This window comes from Megascapheus bottae, chromosome 30 (genome assembly GCF_031878675.1).
Source record: "Megascapheus bottae isolate mThoBot1 chromosome 30, mThoBot2.hap1, whole genome shotgun sequence".
NCBI lineage: Eukaryota > Metazoa > Chordata > Mammalia > Rodentia > Geomyidae > Megascapheus > Megascapheus bottae.
In genome coordinates, this window is record NC_143538.1 from 220,601 (window position 1) to 240,461 (window position 19,861).

Below are 19,861 nucleotides of genomic sequence, written 5' to 3' on the forward strand. Positions count from 1 at the left end.
GAAAAGTCCAGCCATGACACGCCGCTGGGCACCTCCGGGTCCTCAGCTGCGGGTGGAATCCCATGCGTTTATTTCTCCCTCCGCTTCCCGCTTCTTTCCCAGCCCTCATTGCTAGGAAGGAGACTTAGAAACGCATCTTCTCCCACTAAGCGCCTGGGGGCGGAGCTACTAGGGGGGAGGAGCCAAATGACGAGGTAGGGGAGATCAGGGGCGGAACTACATTCGGGCGAAGCCAATCAGAGTAGCAGTTGGGTTGGGGGAGGAGCCAGGAGTGGAGGCGTGGCCAGGCACCTTCGCGGCCCCTCCCACCAGGGGATCCGGGAAGGCGGGCTAGGGGCGTGGCCATCCGCTCCCCGGAAGTGGGGGCTCGCCCAGCGGCCTGCTCCCTGGCCCAGTCCAGCCGGGGACGGCCAGGCGGGGACTTCCCGTAGCACGAGATGGCGGCGGCGGCGGCGGCGAGTGGAGCCAAGCGGAGCCTGCGGGCCGAGCTGAAGCAGCGTCTGCGGGCCCTGAGCGCCGAGGAGCGGCTGCGCCAGTCCCGCCTCCTGACTCAGAAGGTGCGCACGCCACCGCGGCGCAAAGGCTCCTAGCGGGTGGCCGGCCCGGGCGCGGGGCCGCGCACGTGTCCCCGGGGCCGCGCACGCCGCCCCAGCGCGCGTACGTTCTCCCGGACACGCGCACGCTCGCGCAGTCAGGGGTGGGAGTGAGGCGCCCAGTGGTCAGGAGGCAGTCGGTGCGCATTTGTTCGTTTAAAATAAATTATTGTTATTGTTATTATTATTTATATGATTATTATTAGTGATCAAGGCGCTGCCGGGCGCTGTCCCCGAGTTCTTTCCCTCTGGGCTGGCGCTCCACCACCTGACCCACAGCTGCACTTCCGGGTTTGTGCTGGTTCACTGGAGATCGGAGTCTCGTGGACTTGCCCCGCCAGGCTGGCTTTGAACCACGATCCCCAGCTCGCAGCCTCCTCAGGAGCTGGGATGCCAGGCCTCGCTCCAGGAACCAGTGTGTTCTTCCCTGAGAGGGGCGCGGGGCTGGGGAAGGAGCGAGCGGAGTGGGTGGTGAGTGTCGGCCGGACTTCCCAGTGGATGGAGTGGAGGCAGGGGGTGCCGGAGGAAGAAGGGAGTTGCTTGGGAGGGGGGGGGGGTCCACACGTACGCGCATCTGCGCATGCGCGTTTGTGTCTGCGCATGCGCGCGTTGAGGACCCGGGTTCGATCCCTGGTTCGATCCCTCCGCACCGCGTTCCGAGAAGAGCCGGCCGTGGGGCTGTGGCCCCAGTGGTAGGGCGCCGGCCTTGAGGAAGCCCAGGCTCCGAGTTCAAGTCCAGGACGGGAAGATCAAGTACTTCATTAATTTCAGTTTCTTTTGGGCCCCCTCCCCCCAGCAGGGTCCGTGATGGAGTCCTCCGTGGAACATCGGACGGACCGGGTGTTGGCTAGACCGCTGCTCGGAGGAGCGGGCGGCGGAGAAGGCCAAGCCTGCCCTGGCCGGGAAGCTCGGACGGCGCCTCGGCCCCGCAGGCCCGGGGTCAGGGGTCCGCAGGCCCGGGGTCAGGGGTCGGCATGTCAGGGGTTGGCAGGCCCGGGGTCAGGGTCGGCAGGCCCGGGGTCAGGGGTCCGCAGTCAGGGGTCGGCAGGCCCGGGGTCAGGGGTCGCAGGCCCGGGGTCAGGGGTCCGCAGTCAGGGGTCGGCAGGCCCGGGGTCAGGGGTCCGCAGTCAGGGGTCGGCAGGCCCAGGGTCAGGGGTCGCAGGCCCGGGGTCAGGGGTCCTCAGTCAGGGGTCGCAGGCCCGGGGTCAGGGGTCCGCAGTCAGGGGTCCGCAGGTCCGGGGTCAGGGGTCCGCAGGCCCGGGGTCAGGGGTCGGCATGTCAGGGGTCGGCAGGCCCGGGGTCAGGGTCGGCAGGCCCGGGGTCAGGGGTCGCAGGCCCGGGGTCAGGGGTTGGCAGGCCCGGGGTCAGGGTCGGCAGGCCCGGGGTCAGGGGTCCGCAGTCAGGGGTCGGCAGGCCCGGGGTCAGGGGTCGCAGGCCCGGGGTCAGGGGTCCGCAGTCAGGGGTCGGCAGGCCCGGGGTCAGGGGTCCGCAGTCAGGGGTCGGCAGGCCCAGGGTCAGGGGTCGCAGGCCCGGGGTCAGGGGTCCGCAGTCAGGGGTCGCAGGCCCGGGGTCAGGGGTCCGCAGTCAGGGGTCGGCAGGCCCGGGGTCAGGGGTCCGCAGTCAGGGGTCCGCAGGTCCGGGGTCAGGGGTCCGCAGGCCCGGGGTCAGGGGTCGGCATGTCAGGGGTCGGCAGGCCCGGGGTCAGGGTCGGCAGGCCCGGGGTCAGGGGTCCGCAGTCAGGGGTCGGCAGGCCCGGGGTCAGGGGTCCGCAGTCAGGGGTCGGCAGGCCCGGGGTCAGGGTCGGCAGGCCCGGGGTCAGGGGTCCGCAGTCAGGGGTCGGCAGGCCTAGGGTCAGGGTCGGCAGCCCCGGGGTCAGGGTCGGCAGGCCCGGGGTCAGGGGTCGCAGGCCCGGGGTCAGGGGTCGGCAGGCCCGGGGTCAGGGGTCGCAAGCCCGGGGTCAGGGGTCCGCAGTCAGGGGTCGGCAGGCCCCGGGTCAGGGTCGGCAGGCCCGGGGTCAGGGGTCGGCAGGCCCAGGGTCAGGGTCAGGGGTCCGCAGTCAGGGGTCGGCAGGCTTGGGGTCAGGGGTCCGCAGTCAGGGGTCGCAGGCCCGGGGTCAGGGGTCGGCAGGCCCAGGGTCAGGGTCGGCAGGCCCGGGGTCAGGGGTCGGCAGGCCCAGGGTCAGGGTCGGCAGGCCCGGGGTCAGGGGTCGCAGGCCCGGGGTCAGGGGTCCGCAGTCAGGGGTCGCAGGCCCGGGGTCAGGGGTCCGCAGTCAGGGGTCGCAGGCCCGGGGTCAGGGGTCCGCAGTCAGGGGTCGCAGGCCCGGGGTCAGGGGTGTGCAGTCAGGGGTCGCAGGCCCGGGGTCAGGGGTCCGCAGTCAGGGGTCGCAGGCCCGGGGTCAGGGGTCGCAGGCCCGGAGTCAGGGGTCCGCAGTCAGGGGTCCGCAGGTCCGGGGTCAACAGGCCTGGGGTCAGGGTCGGCAGGCCCTGGGGTCAGGGGTCCGCAATCAGGGGTCGCGGGCCCGCACTGTCCCCGCACCGCGCCCCTCTCCTTCGGTCGTGTCTGCCTCTGCAGCGTTGACGCATCCCCGTTGGCCTCTGGGCGGTTACTGGGATCTAAACCCTCCCCGGGAAGGAGGTGGTGCCAGGCCCGGGTGGCCCCGAGGCTGAGCTCTGAGGATCCTGAGCTCTGAGGATCCTGAGCTCTGAGGATCCCGGCTCAGAGCCAGCCCGGCAGCACCGTCCACAGCTCTGGTCTCCAGCGAACCTCCAGAGCACCAGGGCTGGGGCTGGGGCTCCGTGAGTCTGGGGACCGCACCAGGCCCCATCACCAGGCCAGGCCCATCGCCAAGGGGCACGAAGAGGGAGAGGGGAAGGAAAGTCCACTGTCCACGCTTACCTTGCTCTCCAGACAATGAAGGTGAGAGAACGAGTGGCTCTCTGTCTCCAGGCTTCATTGGAAGATCTAACCTCTCTTTCCTCCTCTTCCGTTCTGTTTCTTCCAGTCTCTGAAGCTTGGACACCGCCCTTGAGCTTTCTCAAGGCTGGCACTCCACCACCTGAGCCACAGCACCACTTCTGGCTTTTGCTGTGTGCGTGGTACTGAGGAATCAAACCCAGGGCTTCCTGCAAGCCCTCTACCGCTAGGCTACACTCCTCATTTAATCATGTTCGTTATTAAATTACCAAGTTTCATATTTAAGCTCTTCCATACGTATTAATCTACTGGATTTCTAGCTCATTTCCAAACTTGAAATTCTAACTACAGCTATATTTTTTAGCGTTTGTTTTCTTGTCTTTTTTAAATCTAATTTTTCCTAAACTTTTAATGTCTCATAATATTCCTTACATTGTGATGGCTACTTTTCTATAGCAGTCTGTTAGTGTGTGTTTTACTGTTTTCTAGAACCATTATATGGTATAAATTTTGTTTATTGCTTCCAGGTTTACTTAACTTTTGTGTTTGTTTGTGTTGTACCAAGGAATTGAACCCAGAGCCTCATGCACGTTAGGTAAACACTTCCACTGAGCCCTGTTTCCTGGCCCATGATGATTTACAGTTCCAGTTTTCTTTTTTTTTTCTTTTTGCCAGTCCTGGGGACTGAACTCAGGGCCTGAGCACTGTCCTTGGGCTTTCCTCAAGGTTAGTGTTCTACCACTTGAGCCACAGAACCAGTTCTGGCCTTTTCTATGTATGTGGTACCGAGGAATCGAACCCCGGTCTTCGTGCATGCTAGGCAAGCACTCTACCGCTAGGCCAAACTCAGCCCTAGTTTCAGTTTTCTTTCTGCGTTTGTCCACGAGGCTAATTTCCAGACACTTCCTTGTTCTCTGAATTATCTGTTTCCTACTGGCTCATTTTGTACTCTTCTGTGTGTGTGCATGAGAGCCTTCTGGTTTGTGCTTTGGCTCTCCAGACTATTCAGTGACCCCTTATTTCCTGTGGGTATTTGGGAGTGAATGTGTCTCATGGCCTGCCTTCTTGTCACGTCCCTGGGGCTGTGGCAGGAGGAATGGATTCTGCCTGCTTTTGCTCAGCTTTTGGCTAATTTGTCTATAAGCTCTCCTGTTTCATGGGACTTCAGCAGATCTCAGTGCTTTAGTGGCTTACTTCTTTTGAGACCCTTTTACATATATTGTATAGCAGTCGGATGGAGGAGGAAAGGTGAATGTAGCTGAACCCCGAATCCCTGAGTACTGCTTCTCACTGGTTATTCAGCTCTTGGTTTTCTGTATTCTGCTTTAATGAAAAGCAGGGAGTAGGTGCCATAGGCCCGTGGGGTCACACAGAAGGTGAGACTGGGGACTTGAACTAAGAGCCAGGCACCTGCACCTAGCACTGCCTTGTGGCTGTTTGCTTCTGGACAGTTAAGGAGGCTGGAGAAGGTAGAGGAGGTTGAGAAGAGAAGGGAGAAACTGTTGGAGGAAATTGCTAGGGAAAAATGGGACAGAGTGAGGAAGGGCTGGCGTTGGATTGTTAGCCACGGTCCAGTGGCTCAGGCCTGCAACTCCAGCTACTCAGGAGGCTGAGATTGGAGGATTGTGATTCAAAGCCAGCCCAGGAGGCAGGAAAGGCTGTGGGACTCTTACCTCCAATGGACAACCAGAAAACCAGACCTGGTGCTGTGGCTCAAGTGGTAGTGGGGCTGGGAATATGGCTCAGTGGCAGAATGTTTGCCTAGCATGCATGGAGCCCTGGGTTTGATTCTTCAGTACCATACAAGCAAACAAAAAGAGCTCAGGGACAGCACCCAGGCCCTGAGTTCAAGCCCCACACCTGACAAACCAAATAAACCACGAAATGTGCCGTTAACCTGACCTATATACATGTATGCTCTCTGTACATCACCTTTGTATTAAGAAAAAAATTTTTAAATGAAAAATGTGGTTATGTATTTGTTATTTATTTATTTATTTATTTAGCCAGTCCTGGGCTTGAGCTCAGGGCCTGAGCACTGTCCTTGGACTTTCTCAAGGTTAGAACTCTACCACTTGAGCCTCAGCACCACTTCCGGCTTTTTTCTATGTATGTGGTACCAAGGAATCGAACCCGGGTCTTCATGCATGCTAGGCAAGCACTTTCACCACTAGGCCAAACTCCTGGCCTGTATTTGTTATTTTAAAAAAGGAAATCAGAAAAAAAAAAGGGGGTGGGGAATGGTCAGCCAGGAGTGCTGACTCCTGCCTGTAATCCTGGCTGTGGAGGACTCAGATTTGAGGACTGCACCCAGGGAGTCTTCTTTACAGTCAACCAGCCAAGCTGCAGGTAGGGCCACATATAATATGTGTGGCCCTTTTAATAATGAGTATTTGTAATTTCTCTGTTGAATCACCTGTCCATTACCTCAAAGTTGTGAAGGTGGTCTGGAGAGCTCAGGAAAAGTTTGAGATTTAGTTGAGTTATGCAGAGGAGAGACGCTGGATAATACAGGGACTGGAGAGATGTGTAATAGTATATATTATATTTATCTATAATTATTAATCACAGTAATTAAGCATACTCATATATCATATATAACATTGTACTGAAAATTAACATATTCTAGATTAATAATATAAATTCTATATATTGTTACATATATAACACTTCCTTTGTAAATCTATAAAAATATACTGCATACATACTAGTATAACATATAATATATAGTACATATAATAGTATATGTAGTACATAGGTATTATATGGTATAATTAATATACACACTACATAATACATGTGATATAATATATGTAACAGTACATATAGGTTATATATAACAACATTATATATAACATAATATGTAGTATATGGTATACAGAATTTATACATATCATACATGTAACACACATGTAACATGCAATACATGTAATGTATGGACACATAATGTGTATAATATGTCATACATAATTTTCCTTTGCAAATGTATATAAAATAGACTAATGTAGTACAATATACAATATTGTATACATATACGATATAGTATATATATATAGTATATAGTGTGTAACGTAATACAATATATAGTATGTATGCAGTATATAGTGTATATTGTATGTATTATATAGTATATGTAATATATACCCTATATAATATATGGATAGAAAATATAGCATAGTATATCTGCTATATATAACATATACCACAATATATAGTGGTATATACACATAGTATATACTGGATGACACACATAGAACATAAGAGGCACAAAGGAATCAGTATGAGTGGATAGAGCTGTGTCTGTTTAAATACGTGCCATGCATTATACCAGCGTCGAGACGAGCTCTGTGACACACACGGTGCTTGCTCTCTCCTGCCAGGTGACTGCCCACAGCCGGTACCAGTGCTCCCAGAGAGTTGCCATCTTCTTGAGCATGCAGGACGAGGTGGACACGGAGGAGATTGTCCAGGACATCTTCCGACAGGGCAAGACCTGCTTCATCCCCCGCTACGAGGCCCACAGCAACCACATGGACATGGTACGGCTGGCATCCGCCGACGAGATCCCGCTCCTGCCCAGAACGAGCTGGAACATCGCCCAGCCGGCCCCGGGCGAGGCTCGGGAGGAGGCGCTGGCCACAGGTGAGTGTCTCAGCCGTGAGCTCAGGCTGTGCCGAGGGTTGGTTTGATTTTATTGTTCTGTGCTATCCTGGATCTTGAACTCAGGGCCTGGGTGCTGTCCCAGTGCTTTTGTACTCAAGGCGGGTGCTTTGCCATTTGATCCACACCTCCTCTGCTGGTGTTTTGCTGGGCTTATTGGAGATGAGCATCTTCTAGCTTTGTCTGCTGTTGCTGGCTTTGAACCGCCACCCTCAGTTCTCAGCCTCCGGAGTGGCTTAGGAAGACAGGCAGCCGTTCCTGTGCCTAGCTTCCATGAGACATTTGCTGAGCATCGACCTTGCATCCCGGGCCATTTTAGCTCTGAAACGAGGGGGATTTGAACACCCTCACTGGGGCTGAGGAGACAGGAATCTCATGTTAACAGACTTACAGCCCAACCTGTGCTGATTATTGAAAATATACACGAGCAGGGATTGGTCCTGAGTAGAAGAGATCCAACCTTCTCCCTCCAAAAACCAAAACGAACCCCAACCCTGGAGGTTTATTTCTCCTCCTCTGTAGCATTTCTTGTGTGCTCTCTCTGTGGTACCAGTGGCTCCCCTCCACCTCCGTGTTTTTTCTCACAGATTCTTGTGGTCAGGGAAGGGATGAGCTGCACTGTCATTTCTTGTAAATGCAGTTGGGTTTTAGAAATATTTGAGTCAGCAGCGTCTGCTGTTTCCTGTCTGCACAGGTCACACTCTGCACTCTGTGTGTGTGTGTGTGTGTGTGTGTGTGTGTGTGTGTGTGTGTGTGCGCATGTGCAGGCGTGGACTGAGCCTTGAACTCAGGGCCTGGGCACTGTTCCAACTTTTTTGGTGGTTCACTGGAGATAAAAGTTACCTGGATTTTTTTCTGTGGAGGATGATTTTAAACCGTGATCTTCCGATCTCCACCTCTTGAGTAGCTGAGCCATTGGGCCTGGCTTTGTTCCTCCCCTGCCCTCTCTTCTTCTTTCCTTATGTGTCATTAATTTTTCTTTAATTTTATTGTTGGGATCGTGTACAGAGGTTATAGTTACATTCATGAGGTAGTGGGCATATTACTTCTTGAATATTGTTACCCCTTCCTATGTTTTTCTCCCTCTTTCCTTTCCCCACTCCCTCCCATTTATCATTAATTTCAACATAAAGTGTTCTCCATCTCATTAGCTGCTTTTTCTAACTTTTATTTTTTAGCATTACTACTATTTGATCCTTTGTTGGCTCAAGAGATATTTAACATTATTGTATTTTTTTTCCAGTCTTGGGCCTTAAACTCAAAGCCTGAGCACTGTCCTTGGGCTTTCTCAAGGCTAGAGCTCTACCATTTGAGCCACAGCACCATTTTTCTATATATGTGGTACTGAGGAATCGAACCCCGATCTTTGTGCATGCTAGGTAAGCGCCCTACCACTAGACCAAACTCCCAGCTCAATATCTAACAGTATTAAAACAAAAATGACAGCTGGGTGCCAGCAGTCTAAGCCTGGCCTCCCAGCTACTCTGGAGGCTAAGGTCTAAGGATGGAGGTTGGAAGCCAGCCTGGGTAGGAAAGACCATGAGACTCTCATCTCTAATTAAATCACAGAAAAAGCCTGGAGAGGTGCTGTGGCTCCAGTGGTAGAGCACTAGCCTTGAGCAAGAGGAGCTCAAGGACAGCGTCCAGACCCTAAGTTCGAGTACCAGGACCAGAAAAAAAACATTACTAAAATGTTTGGACCACTTCTTTATTCTGTTGTCTTGGCATCGATCATTTGGGGAATTTATTAAAATGTTCTCTGTGAGAGATGGGGGAGAAAGTCTGACGAGGTGACACTGCTCAAGAAGCACTGTGCTCAGAAAGGGACATTTTGAGTTGAAACCCCTTTGTACAACTAAAGATAAAATAATGTCAAGTATTGTCTTTGTATGCTAGCATTATTACGTGGTTGCAGTTTAGAGTCGCAAGAATTACACATCCTGTGAAACAGAGACTTGAGCAAAGAAAGATGATTCTTTTCAGTTTCAGTGCCACATGCCTTCTGGCCCTCCAGCTCAAGGCCGCCAGAAGACTGCTCTCTGCAAGACTCCTACTCCTACTCTGCTAGTTGAAAAATGGCTGCTGCCACTCCAGCCATCACCTCTCTAGTTCACAAAGAGAGATCGGAGAAGATGGATGGCAGTGATTGAATGTGGGGCCTTCCCACATTAAGAAGTTCAGATCTGTCATTCCATCTGCCATGGAAATGGAGATCCAGAAGATTACAGTTCAAGGCCAGATACACAAAAAACGTTGGCAGGGGTAGCATGACTCTGTAGTCTAGCCACATGGGAGGCTGTAGGAAAGAGGACCGCTGTGGGAGGCTGCGGCTGGGCAAAAACACGAGGCTCTGTTGGCAAAGTAAGGGAAGTGTAAATGGCTGGGGATATTGGCTGAAGTGGTAGAGTACCTGCCCAGCAAGTGTGGAACCCAGCGTTCAAATCCCAGTGCCACCTTCCTTCCCGGGGTCTGGTTTGGACTGTGTGGGGTGAATCCCGGCCTCAGCGGAAGTGAGGGCCACACTCCTTGTTAAACGGTTTCATCCAAAACCAAACCAGACCAGGTGCCATGGCTCATGCCTGGCATCCCAGCCACTCAGGAGGCCGAGATCTGAGGATCGTGGTTCACAGCCAGCCTGGGCAGGAGAGCCTGTGAGACTCTTCTCATTAACCACCAAAAAAGCCAGAAGGGGAGCTGAGGCTCAGATGGTAAAGTTCCAGCCTTGAGGAAAAAAAAACTCTGGGATAGCGCCCAGGCCCTGAGTTCGAGTCCAGGACCAGCCCAAAAAAAGAAAAAAGGATAGCTAGGATTACAGGAGTGAGTCACAGTGCCTTACGCTAGAATATAATGTTTTTCTTCATATGGTCTGACATCTACTTATTGCAGTTGTGACTTTTGATTTAATGTTCTTTCACGTGTGTGTGTGTCAGTACTGGGGTTTGCACTCAGGGCCTTTGTTTTTGCTCAAGGCTGGCTCTCTACCACTTGCGCCACAGCTTGCTTTCTTTGTTTCTTTTTTGTTTCTTTTTTGGTGATCTTGAGGTCTTTCTTGCTCGGGCTGACCTTGAACTGTGATCCTCGGATCTCATCTTCCTGAGTGGCTGAGAGGACAGGCGTGAGCCCCAGCCCCTGACTCATAACTGTGGTTTTGTCAGTGACTAGAAACCAATGTTCTTTTCCTCAAATTCTGTGTCATTCCTGTTCTGTGGCTGGCCCGAGCACTGTCCTTGGGCTTTCTCAAGGCTAGAGCTCTACCACGAATCTATGTATGTGGCACTGAGGAATCGAACTCGGGTCTTCGTGCATGCTAGGCGAGCACTCTACCACTAGACCACGCTCCCCGCCCCTACATATTCATTTTTACCGTTGGTTCCATTAGGATATCTTTGGGCTGGGTGCCTGTGGCTCACGCCTGTAATCTCAGTTGCTCAGAAGGCTGAGATCTGAGGATCACAGTTCAAAGCCACCCGGGGCATGCAAGTCCATGAGACTCTTATCTCCAATGAAACTAGAAAACCAGAAGTGGCTCTGTGGCTCAAGGGGTAGGGCGCTAGCCTTGTGCTGAAGAGCTCAGGGACAGCGCCTAGGCCCAGAGTTCAAATCCCACAACCACCATCACCACCACCACCACCAAAAAAGCACCTCCTCCTTTAATCTGTGGCTGTGTGTGTGGTAGTCTGTTCTCCCGCATACTTCATGCATTGTCATGGTTTAGATCTAGATGCCATGCAGGAGAGAAAACACGTGTCATTTGCCTCTCTGAGCTCGGCGAATCTCACAGCATGTGTTCTAGGCCTATTCATTTCCCTGCAGATGGCAGGGTCTTATTCTTCCTACTGGATCAGGAAGATTCCATTGTGTCTAGGTGCCATTGTGTGGTGGGTTCACAGCAGGGAACTCGAGTACACGTGTCTTACCACTTCCTTACCCATGTAGATTTAGTGGAGCTAAGAGTCTCGTGGATTTTTCTTCCCGGGCTGGCTTTGAACTGTGATTCTTGGATCTCAGACTCCTGCGTAGCTGGGATTAGAGATTTGAGCCGCTGGCACTCAGCTGTCTCTATAAATTTTTAAAATGTTTTATATAACTAGGATCATAATCTATTCCCTTCTACCTCATGCTTTTGAAGCAAACTGTTATAGAAACAGCCCAGATGCCCTACAGTGAATGAATAAGTCAGGAAACGTGATATCTCTGTAGCCATCTATCTGTGTATCTATATATATATCGATAGACACTTATTTACATATACCTATATGTGTATCTACATCTATACATATATCTGTAGATATGTAGATATATGTATAGATGTAGATACACATATGTATATAGGTATATATTTTAAGACATGTATATACATGTATGTATATTTTTAAGACATATCTTGTGCACACACACTTATATAATGGGGTTTTACTCATCCTTCAAGAAGAGTGTTAATTGCATCATTTTCAGAAGAATGATGAACCTGGAACAATTATGTTAAGTGGAATAAATCTGGTTCAGCGAAACAAAGGATTCATCTTTTCTCTGTGAAAGTTAGATTTTTTTTTTTTTAAAACCAGTCCATGCTAGGCAAGTACTCTGCCACTTGAGCCACAGCACCACTTCCGGCTTTTTCTGTATATGTGGCACTGAGGAATCGAACCCAGGGTATGGTGCATGCTAGGCTAGCACTCTACCACTAGGCCATGCTCACGGTCCCAGAATTATTTATTAAAGAGGTTTTTTTCCTTCCTATGTTTTTGGCTCCCTTTTCAGATATTACACGGCTGCAAGTCTGTGTGCTTATTTCTGAGTCTTCTAGAATATTCCATTGGTTGCTGGGCCTGCTTTTGTGTCAATACCAAGCTGGGGTGGTTACTCTAGCTTGGTAGCAAAACTTCAAGTCAGAATTATGATGCCCACAGCTCTACTTTTTCCCCCCTTCCAGGATTACTTTTGCTATTCAGGGGCTTTTCTGGTTCCATATGAATTTTAGAATTGAGTTCTCTGTCTGCGAGACACAACATTGAGATTTTGATGGATATTGAAGAATTAATCAGAAATGTGTCATTACATTTTGCCATAATTTCCTTTCCATTTTCTAAAATTGTAATGATGAAAATGTAATCATTATAGAAGCTAAGATCTCTATGTTTTTATGTTTATCAGCTTCTTGAATTACTTTCATGCAAATTGCTCTTCTGTGTCTCTTTCTGTTCTCTTTTAATGATAAGAATTATTTCTGTGTTAGGGAAAACCATAAACCTGAAGCTCCCAGCTTCTTAGGTACGTGGGGACCTTTACAAGACTCATGCCTGTAATCCTAGCTACTTAAGAAGCTGAACTCTGTGGTTCGTGGTTCAAAGCCAGCCTGAGCAGGAAAGTCTGTGAGACTCTTATTTCCCATGAACCATCAGAAAACCAGAAATGGAGCTGTGGCTCAAAATACTAGAGAGCCAGCCTTGAGCATCCAGGCCCTGAGTTCAAACTCCAGGACTGGCATGAAAGGAAAGAGAAAGAAAGAGAGGGGGGAGGAAGGAAGGAAGAAAGAAGGGAAGGAAAGAGGAAAGAAAAAGAAAACAAAGATGTGCTATGTAGTCTGGTGTGAGTTACTCAAAACAGATACTACATCAAATTATTGTTCTAAAGCCAGGATTATTCCGAAAGCCACCATTTTCCTAATTACAGGTACCCCCAAGCTGGGGAAAATAGCATGATAATTATGATTTCACCAAGAAATGCACCTGGAATACAACACCCTACCAGGTGCTTTCAGCACTGCCCCACGGTGGTTTCCATAGAGAAAGTTACCCCAGCCCCGTGTCTGCTTCCTGTCCCTGGCCGTTCATACATGCATACACAGAGGAACACACACGAATTGCTTGGTCATATCTTCAAGCTGCTTATTTTTCTTTTTGCTGTATAGGAAATAAAAGGAACATCGGCTTGGGGCCAGGAGCATCGCCTAGTGGTAGAGGCTTGCCTAACATGCACAAAGACCTGGGTTCAATTCCTTGGTGTACTACATACATAGAAAAAGCCGGAAGTGGTGCTGTGGCTCAAGTGGTAGAGCGCCAGCCTTGAGAAAGCCCAAGGACAGGGCTCAAGCCCTGAGTTCAAGACCCAGGACTGGCCAAAAAAAAAAAAAAGACAAACATAGGCTCAGATTTCTAAATGGAGCCTAGGGTATCTGAAATTTAATTTTTAAAATCATTTATTATTCATGATATTCATGCATGCATGCATGCATTCATTCACACATCCATATGTGCAGGGCCTGAGTACTGGCCCTAAGCTGGTTTTGCTTAAGGCTGGTGCTCTACCACTTGAACCAGAGCTCCATTTCTGGCTTTTTGTTGGCTAATTGGAGGGAAGAGTCTCGGGGCCTTTCCTGTTCAGACTGGCTTTGAACCATGATGCCCAGGTCTCGGCCTCTTGAGTAGCTAGGGCAAACGACTACCTGGGACCGGCTGAATTTTTCTCTCTCAAGTGTGATTTGATGTCAAGCCCTGAGTTCAAATCCCGGGACCACCAAGGAGGAACAAGGATTAGAGGAATCAGGAGTAGTTTCCTGAGTCACCAGCAGAGGGCAGTGCCACACCGATTTACCCGCCAGTGTCCTGTGGTGGCCTTGGGTCCCAAAGCTGCCAGGGTGTGGGGACGAGCCGGGGTGGACTGTCTTCTCCACAGTAAGGAACACGTCAAGAGCTCTGGGCACCCTCGGAATTCTGGAGTGGAAAAGATGGTTCTTTGTTGCCTTGGAGAGTAAACAGGACTTAAAAAAATTGGTGTGTGTGTGTGTGTGTGTGGCTGGGGGTAGTACTGGAATTTGAACTCAGGGCCTTGACCCTGCTGAAGCCACACCCCCCGCCCTTCTGCTCTACCTACTGTTTATAAAAGGCCTTGTGTTTTCTTTCTTTTATTACAGCCCAGGCTGGCCTCGATGTGCCTTCTGTGTGGCACTGGGATTACAGGCAGGTTGAGATTAAACTTCACTAACCTTTTGTGTGAGGGTGACCTCAAACCACGTTCCTCCTAATTTCCACCTCCTGAATAGCTGGGGTTACAGGCGTGAGCTACCTGTCTGTCCATCTATCCATCCATCCATCTGTCCCTCCATCCAGGCAGCCAGCCATGTTCTTTCTAAGGCAGCTGTAATGAGTTCAAAACACGCTGTACTGCCAGGCACCGGCGTATTTCCAAGGAACCACACACAAAAAAAAGCCTGCAGTGGAGGTGTGGTTCAAGTGGTGGAGTGCTAGCCTTAAGGGAAAAAACGAAGGACCCGAGCTCAAGCCCCAGTACCTGGAGACACACAGACCAAAAAGTGGGGGGGGAGGAAGGGAGGGCGAAAGAGAGAGAGAGCAAGCAAGCAGGAAGCAGTGGAGGCAGTGTGGAAGGTCGGCTCTTGCACAGCTGGGTTGGGGTGTTGGGGTGTGTGTAGGTCTCCCCTAGGGCTCCTGGGTTGCGGGCTTGGTCTGCAGCAGGTAGTTGGATTGTGAGGATTCTCCCCCCCCCCCCCCTCCTCTGTCTCCTTGTGCTGGTCTACAGAGGAAGACCTGGGACCTGGGTCCTGGGAAGGCAGCTGGGGTTTCGATGTGTCTGAGGGAGGAGGCTGGGATCTGGCCAGGCCTGGGGCTGCTTCCTTTCCTTCTGAGTGGATTGGCTTTGGAAGGTTCTGATATGGGTGCAACTTGACGCCTGGCCTTCCAGGGACCTGAGCTGCCGTCGGTCCTGGGGCTTGAACTCAGGGCCCCGAGGTTTTTCTGGGGATGTCCCCAGAACTTGCAGCAGGGCTGAGTTACTGAGCAGTCACCTCCTTCTCTGTCCATGTCTGGGTTCGGCAGGAGGACTCGATCTCATCTTTATGCCAGGCCTGGGCTTCGACAAGGACGGGAACCGGCTGGGCCGGGGCCGGGGTTACTACGACGCCTATGTCCGGCGCTGCCTGGAAGGCCAAGAGGAGAAGCCATACCTGCTGGCCCTGGCCTTCAAGGAGCAGCTCTGCCCCCGCGTCCCCGTGGACGACCACGACGTGCGTGTGGACGAGGTCCTCTACGAAGACGGAGACGGCCTGGTGCCATAACGCCGGGCACGGGGACGCCTGCCTGGCATCCACGCTACTCAGGAGGCTGAGAGCCGAGGATCCCGGTTCCAGGCCAGTCCAGGCAGGAAAGTCTGAGAGACTCTTTTTGACCAATCACCAAAAAGCCCAAAGTGGAACTGTGGCTCAGGTGGCAGAGCCCCAGCTTTAAATGAAAAAGCTAAGGGACAGCGTCCAGGCCCTGAGTTCAAGACCCAGGACCAGCACTACATCGACAGCAACACAGAAGGTTCGTGGACCCCACCGCCCTGTCGGAAGTGTGCAGCCCTAACGTCCAGTCGTCTACAAAACCAGTGCAAGCGTGGCCACAAGAATAAAGCTCATGCGGGCGAGGCTCGTGCTTCGTGCTCTGTGATCATGGGTGAGTGTGTGTGTGTGTGTGTGTGTGTGTGTGTGTGTGTGTGTGTGCACCAGGCTGGGCCCCCGAGGGCCAAGGGCTCACAGGACAGAGCCGTGTTTCCTCACCTCCTGTGGTCTCCATGTGCACGTGGCGACATAGCATCATTCACCCATGGGGCTGGAGTTTAGTTCGGGGACAAGCTCCCTGGGGACATAGGCCTGTGTCATGAGGGCTCTATTGACACCAGCTTGTGCTGCTTCCTGGGTCAAAACTTCCCTTTTCCTCCCTCCCTCCCCACCCTTCTCTCTCTCTCTTTCTCTCTCTCTCTCTCTCTCTCTCTCTCTCTCTCTCTCTCTCTCTCTCTCTCTCTCTCTCTCTCTTTCTTTCTTTCTGTGTGCTGGAACTTGGACTTGAACTCAGGGCCTTACTTTCTTGTTTGGTTTTTGTTACTCAAGACTGACACTCTACCACTTGAGCCACAACCCCATTTCCAGCTTTTTTGGTACTTACTTGAAGATGAGTCTCACAAACTTTCCTATTGGTGCTGGCTTTGAACCATGATCCTCAGATCTCAGCCTCCTGAGTAGCTAGGATGACAGGCGTGAGCCACCAGCACCCAGCTGGGTATTTTTTGAAGGTGAATTAATTTTTTGTGTGGTTGCCAGTCCCAGGGCTTGAGCTCAGGGCCTGAGCACTGTCCTTGGCTTTCTCAAGGCCAGAGTTCTTCTACTTGTAGCACTGCTAGGTGCCTGTGGCTCACACTGTCATCCTGGCTACTGAAGAGACTGAGGATTGGGGTTCAAAGCCACCCCAGGCAGGAAAGTCTATGAGACTCTGATCTCCAGTGAACTCAAAAGTAGTAGAGCACTAGCCTTGAGCAGGAAGAACTCAGGGACAGTGCCCAGGCCCTGAGTTCAAGTTCCAGTACCACCATCACCACCGACTTAGTAACTCAAACACCTGTGCAGGTGGAACAGTAAAGCCTAAGCCTAAATCTCCGGGGTGACCCTGGAGTCCTTGGAGGCGGGCTGAGTCTGCAGGGGGTGGGCACAGAGTTAAATCTGGGCGGAAGGAGTAGCCAGGTTTTCCTTTGGGAACAACATGCCTGCAAGACAAGATGCCCTGTGTGAGCTGTGAGTCTCTCGGGTCTGGGCCTTCCAGCTTTCCCCCATTGACCTGACCTACCCTCTGAGTGCTGCGAGGCCTTGCTTAGTACTGGCCCAGCAGACCCCTAAGCCCTCAGCTTTCCTGGGTGCCTGCTCCACCGGGGCCCTTTGAGGGAGTTAGTTCTGACCTCCACTGGCCGACCATCTCTTCCCGTCCCCACCCGACCTGCAGACATTTCCCCAGGTACCGTCCCCCTCCCTCCAGCCCTGTGGGAACACTTGGGGAAATGCTTTCATGCTGTGTGTGTGTGTGTCTGCCAGTCCTAGGACTTGAATTCAGGACCTGGCCACTGTCCCTGAGCTGCTTTTGCTCAAGGCTAATACTCTACCACTTGAGCCACAGCTCCACGTGCAGCTTTTTGGTGTTTATGTAGAAATAAGCATCGCGTGGCCTTTCCAACCCAGGCTGGCTTTGAACTGTGCTCCTCAGGTGTCAGCCTCCTGAGTAGCTGGGATGACAGGCGTGAGCTACTGCTATGGTTCCCTTCCTTCCTGTGCCTGAGTGTGCTTCTCTCAGTCCCAGGCCTGTTCTCCCCCTCCTCCTCATCTTCCTTTACCCCCTCCTCCCCCTCCTCCTCTCACTTCCCCCCTCCACCTCCTCTCCCTTCTCCATCTCCCTCCCTTTTTCCTCTGCTGCCTTCTGCACCACTCTCTCCTTCAGACCACCTCTGAGCAGAGGTACAGCCCAGGCTGGGGACTGAGATGGCCACCCTGCATCCCTCTGGAGGTATGGCTGCCCTCATTCTCTTGACTCCCAAAACGAATCTGTGTGGAAGACCTTGATCAAACCCATCCTGACTTCCCCCAGAGTGTGACCTGAACCAGCATGGCAACAACATGCCTGATGGAAAAGAGAACAGGGAGAAGCGCACCAGTCTTGAGTGAAAAAGCTCAGGGAAAATGCCCAGGCCCTGAATCCAAGTCCCAGAAGCATTCCCACTGGGCTGGGGAAAAGAAAATCAGGTAATTTCCTTCCAGTTCATGACCAGGTCAAAGTCTGGGCTGTAGTTCCAGGCAGCGTCATTAGCTCTCAGCAGTGTGGCTCTTGTACTCCCCACAGCGTTCCTGCCTCAGGGCCTTTGCAGGATCCCAGTCTACCCACTTCTCAAGGCCTCTTAGGGAACATTTCAGGGCGCCTCTTTTTATCACCACATACACCCAGTGTTAGTCTCCAATTATGGTTCCGATTGTCCTTATTTACTGTGAAATCCTTTCATTTGTAGGAGATCGGTGAGGCACTTAACAGAAAAATAAATACTAGCCCTTGGCAGTATATCCAGCTCGATTTATCATTCTCTATAAACAAGCCACACTGGCGCGACGCTGTCCTGGGTGTCTGGGTGTCTGGGTACAGCCTGTGCTGGGTGTGGAAGGAACTGTGTCATTTTCCCCAGCCAGAGTCATCATTCTGTTGAATTATACACCATGCCAGCGCTGTGCACAGCCCGGCGCCTTCATGACAGCAGGTAGACAAATGCCCAGCATTTTCCACCACCGCTCTGGAGTTTGTGTAGCATGACCTTTCCCCAAGGAGCCCCAGCCCCAGGCCTGCACTACTGTTGCACACGTAGAGTGGGGACCGGGTGTTTACACACACTGACCACCCTCCCTTACTCCAGCCCACACGTCACATTTCTTTCACAGGAAATCTTCCAGAAAGGGAAGTCACAAGGACACGGCTGGGGGGGGTCAAGGTCACTGGAGGGTAGGTGAGGATTCAGGCTGGCAGACTGCCATTACCCTGCTTCTGCTGTGAGGTCCCCTTCTTGTTTTCCTCGTGTTTGTGAGGGCACTGTGAGCCCTGGGTAGTTTGGGGTCCTTCTGCTGGGACTGCCATTTCTGGTCTCCTGGATACTTGACTTCCAGCAGAACCATCACGAAACCTGACACCGACATCACGGGATCTCCTGGGTTACAAGAATTTGGTTCCTGGGCCTGGAGCTTGGCCACAGCGAAGGACAAAGAGCAGAGGGAGAGGCAGGATGTTTTCCAGGACCCAGGATGCTTCATCTTGAAACTAAGGACACTGGGTCTACCTGGCGCCATCTTGGCCACCTGGTGGGTGATAAGGAATTAGGGTTAACTGGCTATCTTGTCTTCATAATAGAGGAAGGGAGGCCCCGCCCCCAGGCGGTGGGCGTGCCTGGATCCCTGGAGGAAGGGAGGCCCCGCCCCCAGACGGTGGGCGTGTCTGGATCCCTAGAGGAAGGGAGGCCCCGCCCCCAGACGGTGGGCGTGCCTGGATCCCTAGAGGAAGGGAGGCCCCGCCCCTAGGCGGTGGTCTGAATTCCTATGGGTCCTGAAGTCCCCTCGGGGCCGGGACTTAGATGATAGATTACTGGACCTGAGCTCTGACTTCTCACGATTCTTGAGTTTTCTGTGGCCCCGCCCCTACCCCGCCCCTATTTAGGTCCAGACCAGCTCAGGCGCCATGACACCAGACCCGAGTCTCCTGCTCTCCTGCAGTCACCGCGGCTTCCACCTCGGCTCCCCATCGGAGCTGCTCTGGGTGTTGGAGGGTTTTCTGCTCCTTCTTTCCTCTCCCGCTCTCCTGGCTCCGCTCTGGCCGTGGGAAGTCCACTCCAGGCCCGCGGGTATCGCCAGCTCGCCAACCAAGACTCCCAATTATGAAAGCGTCTGTCCCAGAAGACCACGCGGACACAGCCATGTACCCCGAAGGCCGTGTAGGCACTTCCCCATCCTGGTTAAGTCTCCGCCCAGTACCTGCGTTACTCAGGTAACTGGTACCCCTGTAGACAGTCACCTCTCCCTTCTGAGGTCACATCCTGGACGGCCCCCATCACCCCTCCCATCGGACTATGGGAGGGTCCCCGGCTCTGAGGTCAAATCTGCATCTGGGCCTGGCCCCGCCTCCCCGGACCTGGCCCCGCCTCCCCCAGTCTGGCCCCACCTCCCTGGCCTGGCCCCATGTCCCCGGGCCTGGCCCCGCCTTCCCCTGCCTGGCCCCACCACCCCCAGGCCTGGCCCCGCCTCCCCCAGCCTGGCTCCGCCTCCTCGGACCTGGCCCCGCCTCCCCTGGCCTGGCCCACCTCCCCCAGGCCTGGCCCCGCCTCCCCCGGCGTGGCTCCGCCTCCCCCAG

General features: G+C 52.9%; 1 protein-coding gene across 1 annotated transcript; it reads left to right on the top strand.

Moving 5' to 3' along the window:
* Positions 1–342: 342 nt before the first annotated feature.
* On the top strand, positions 343–15,589 carry Mthfs (methenyltetrahydrofolate synthetase). The gene is made up of 3 exons (XM_090321349.1): positions 343–557; positions 6,887–7,148; positions 14,999–15,589. Exons 1-3 carry the CDS (start codon positions 438–440, stop codon positions 15,235–15,237), a joined length of 621 nt encoding a protein of 206 aa, XP_090177475.1. The 5' UTR covers positions 343–437; the 3' UTR covers positions 15,238–15,589.
* Positions 15,590–19,861: the final 4,272 nt, after the last annotated feature.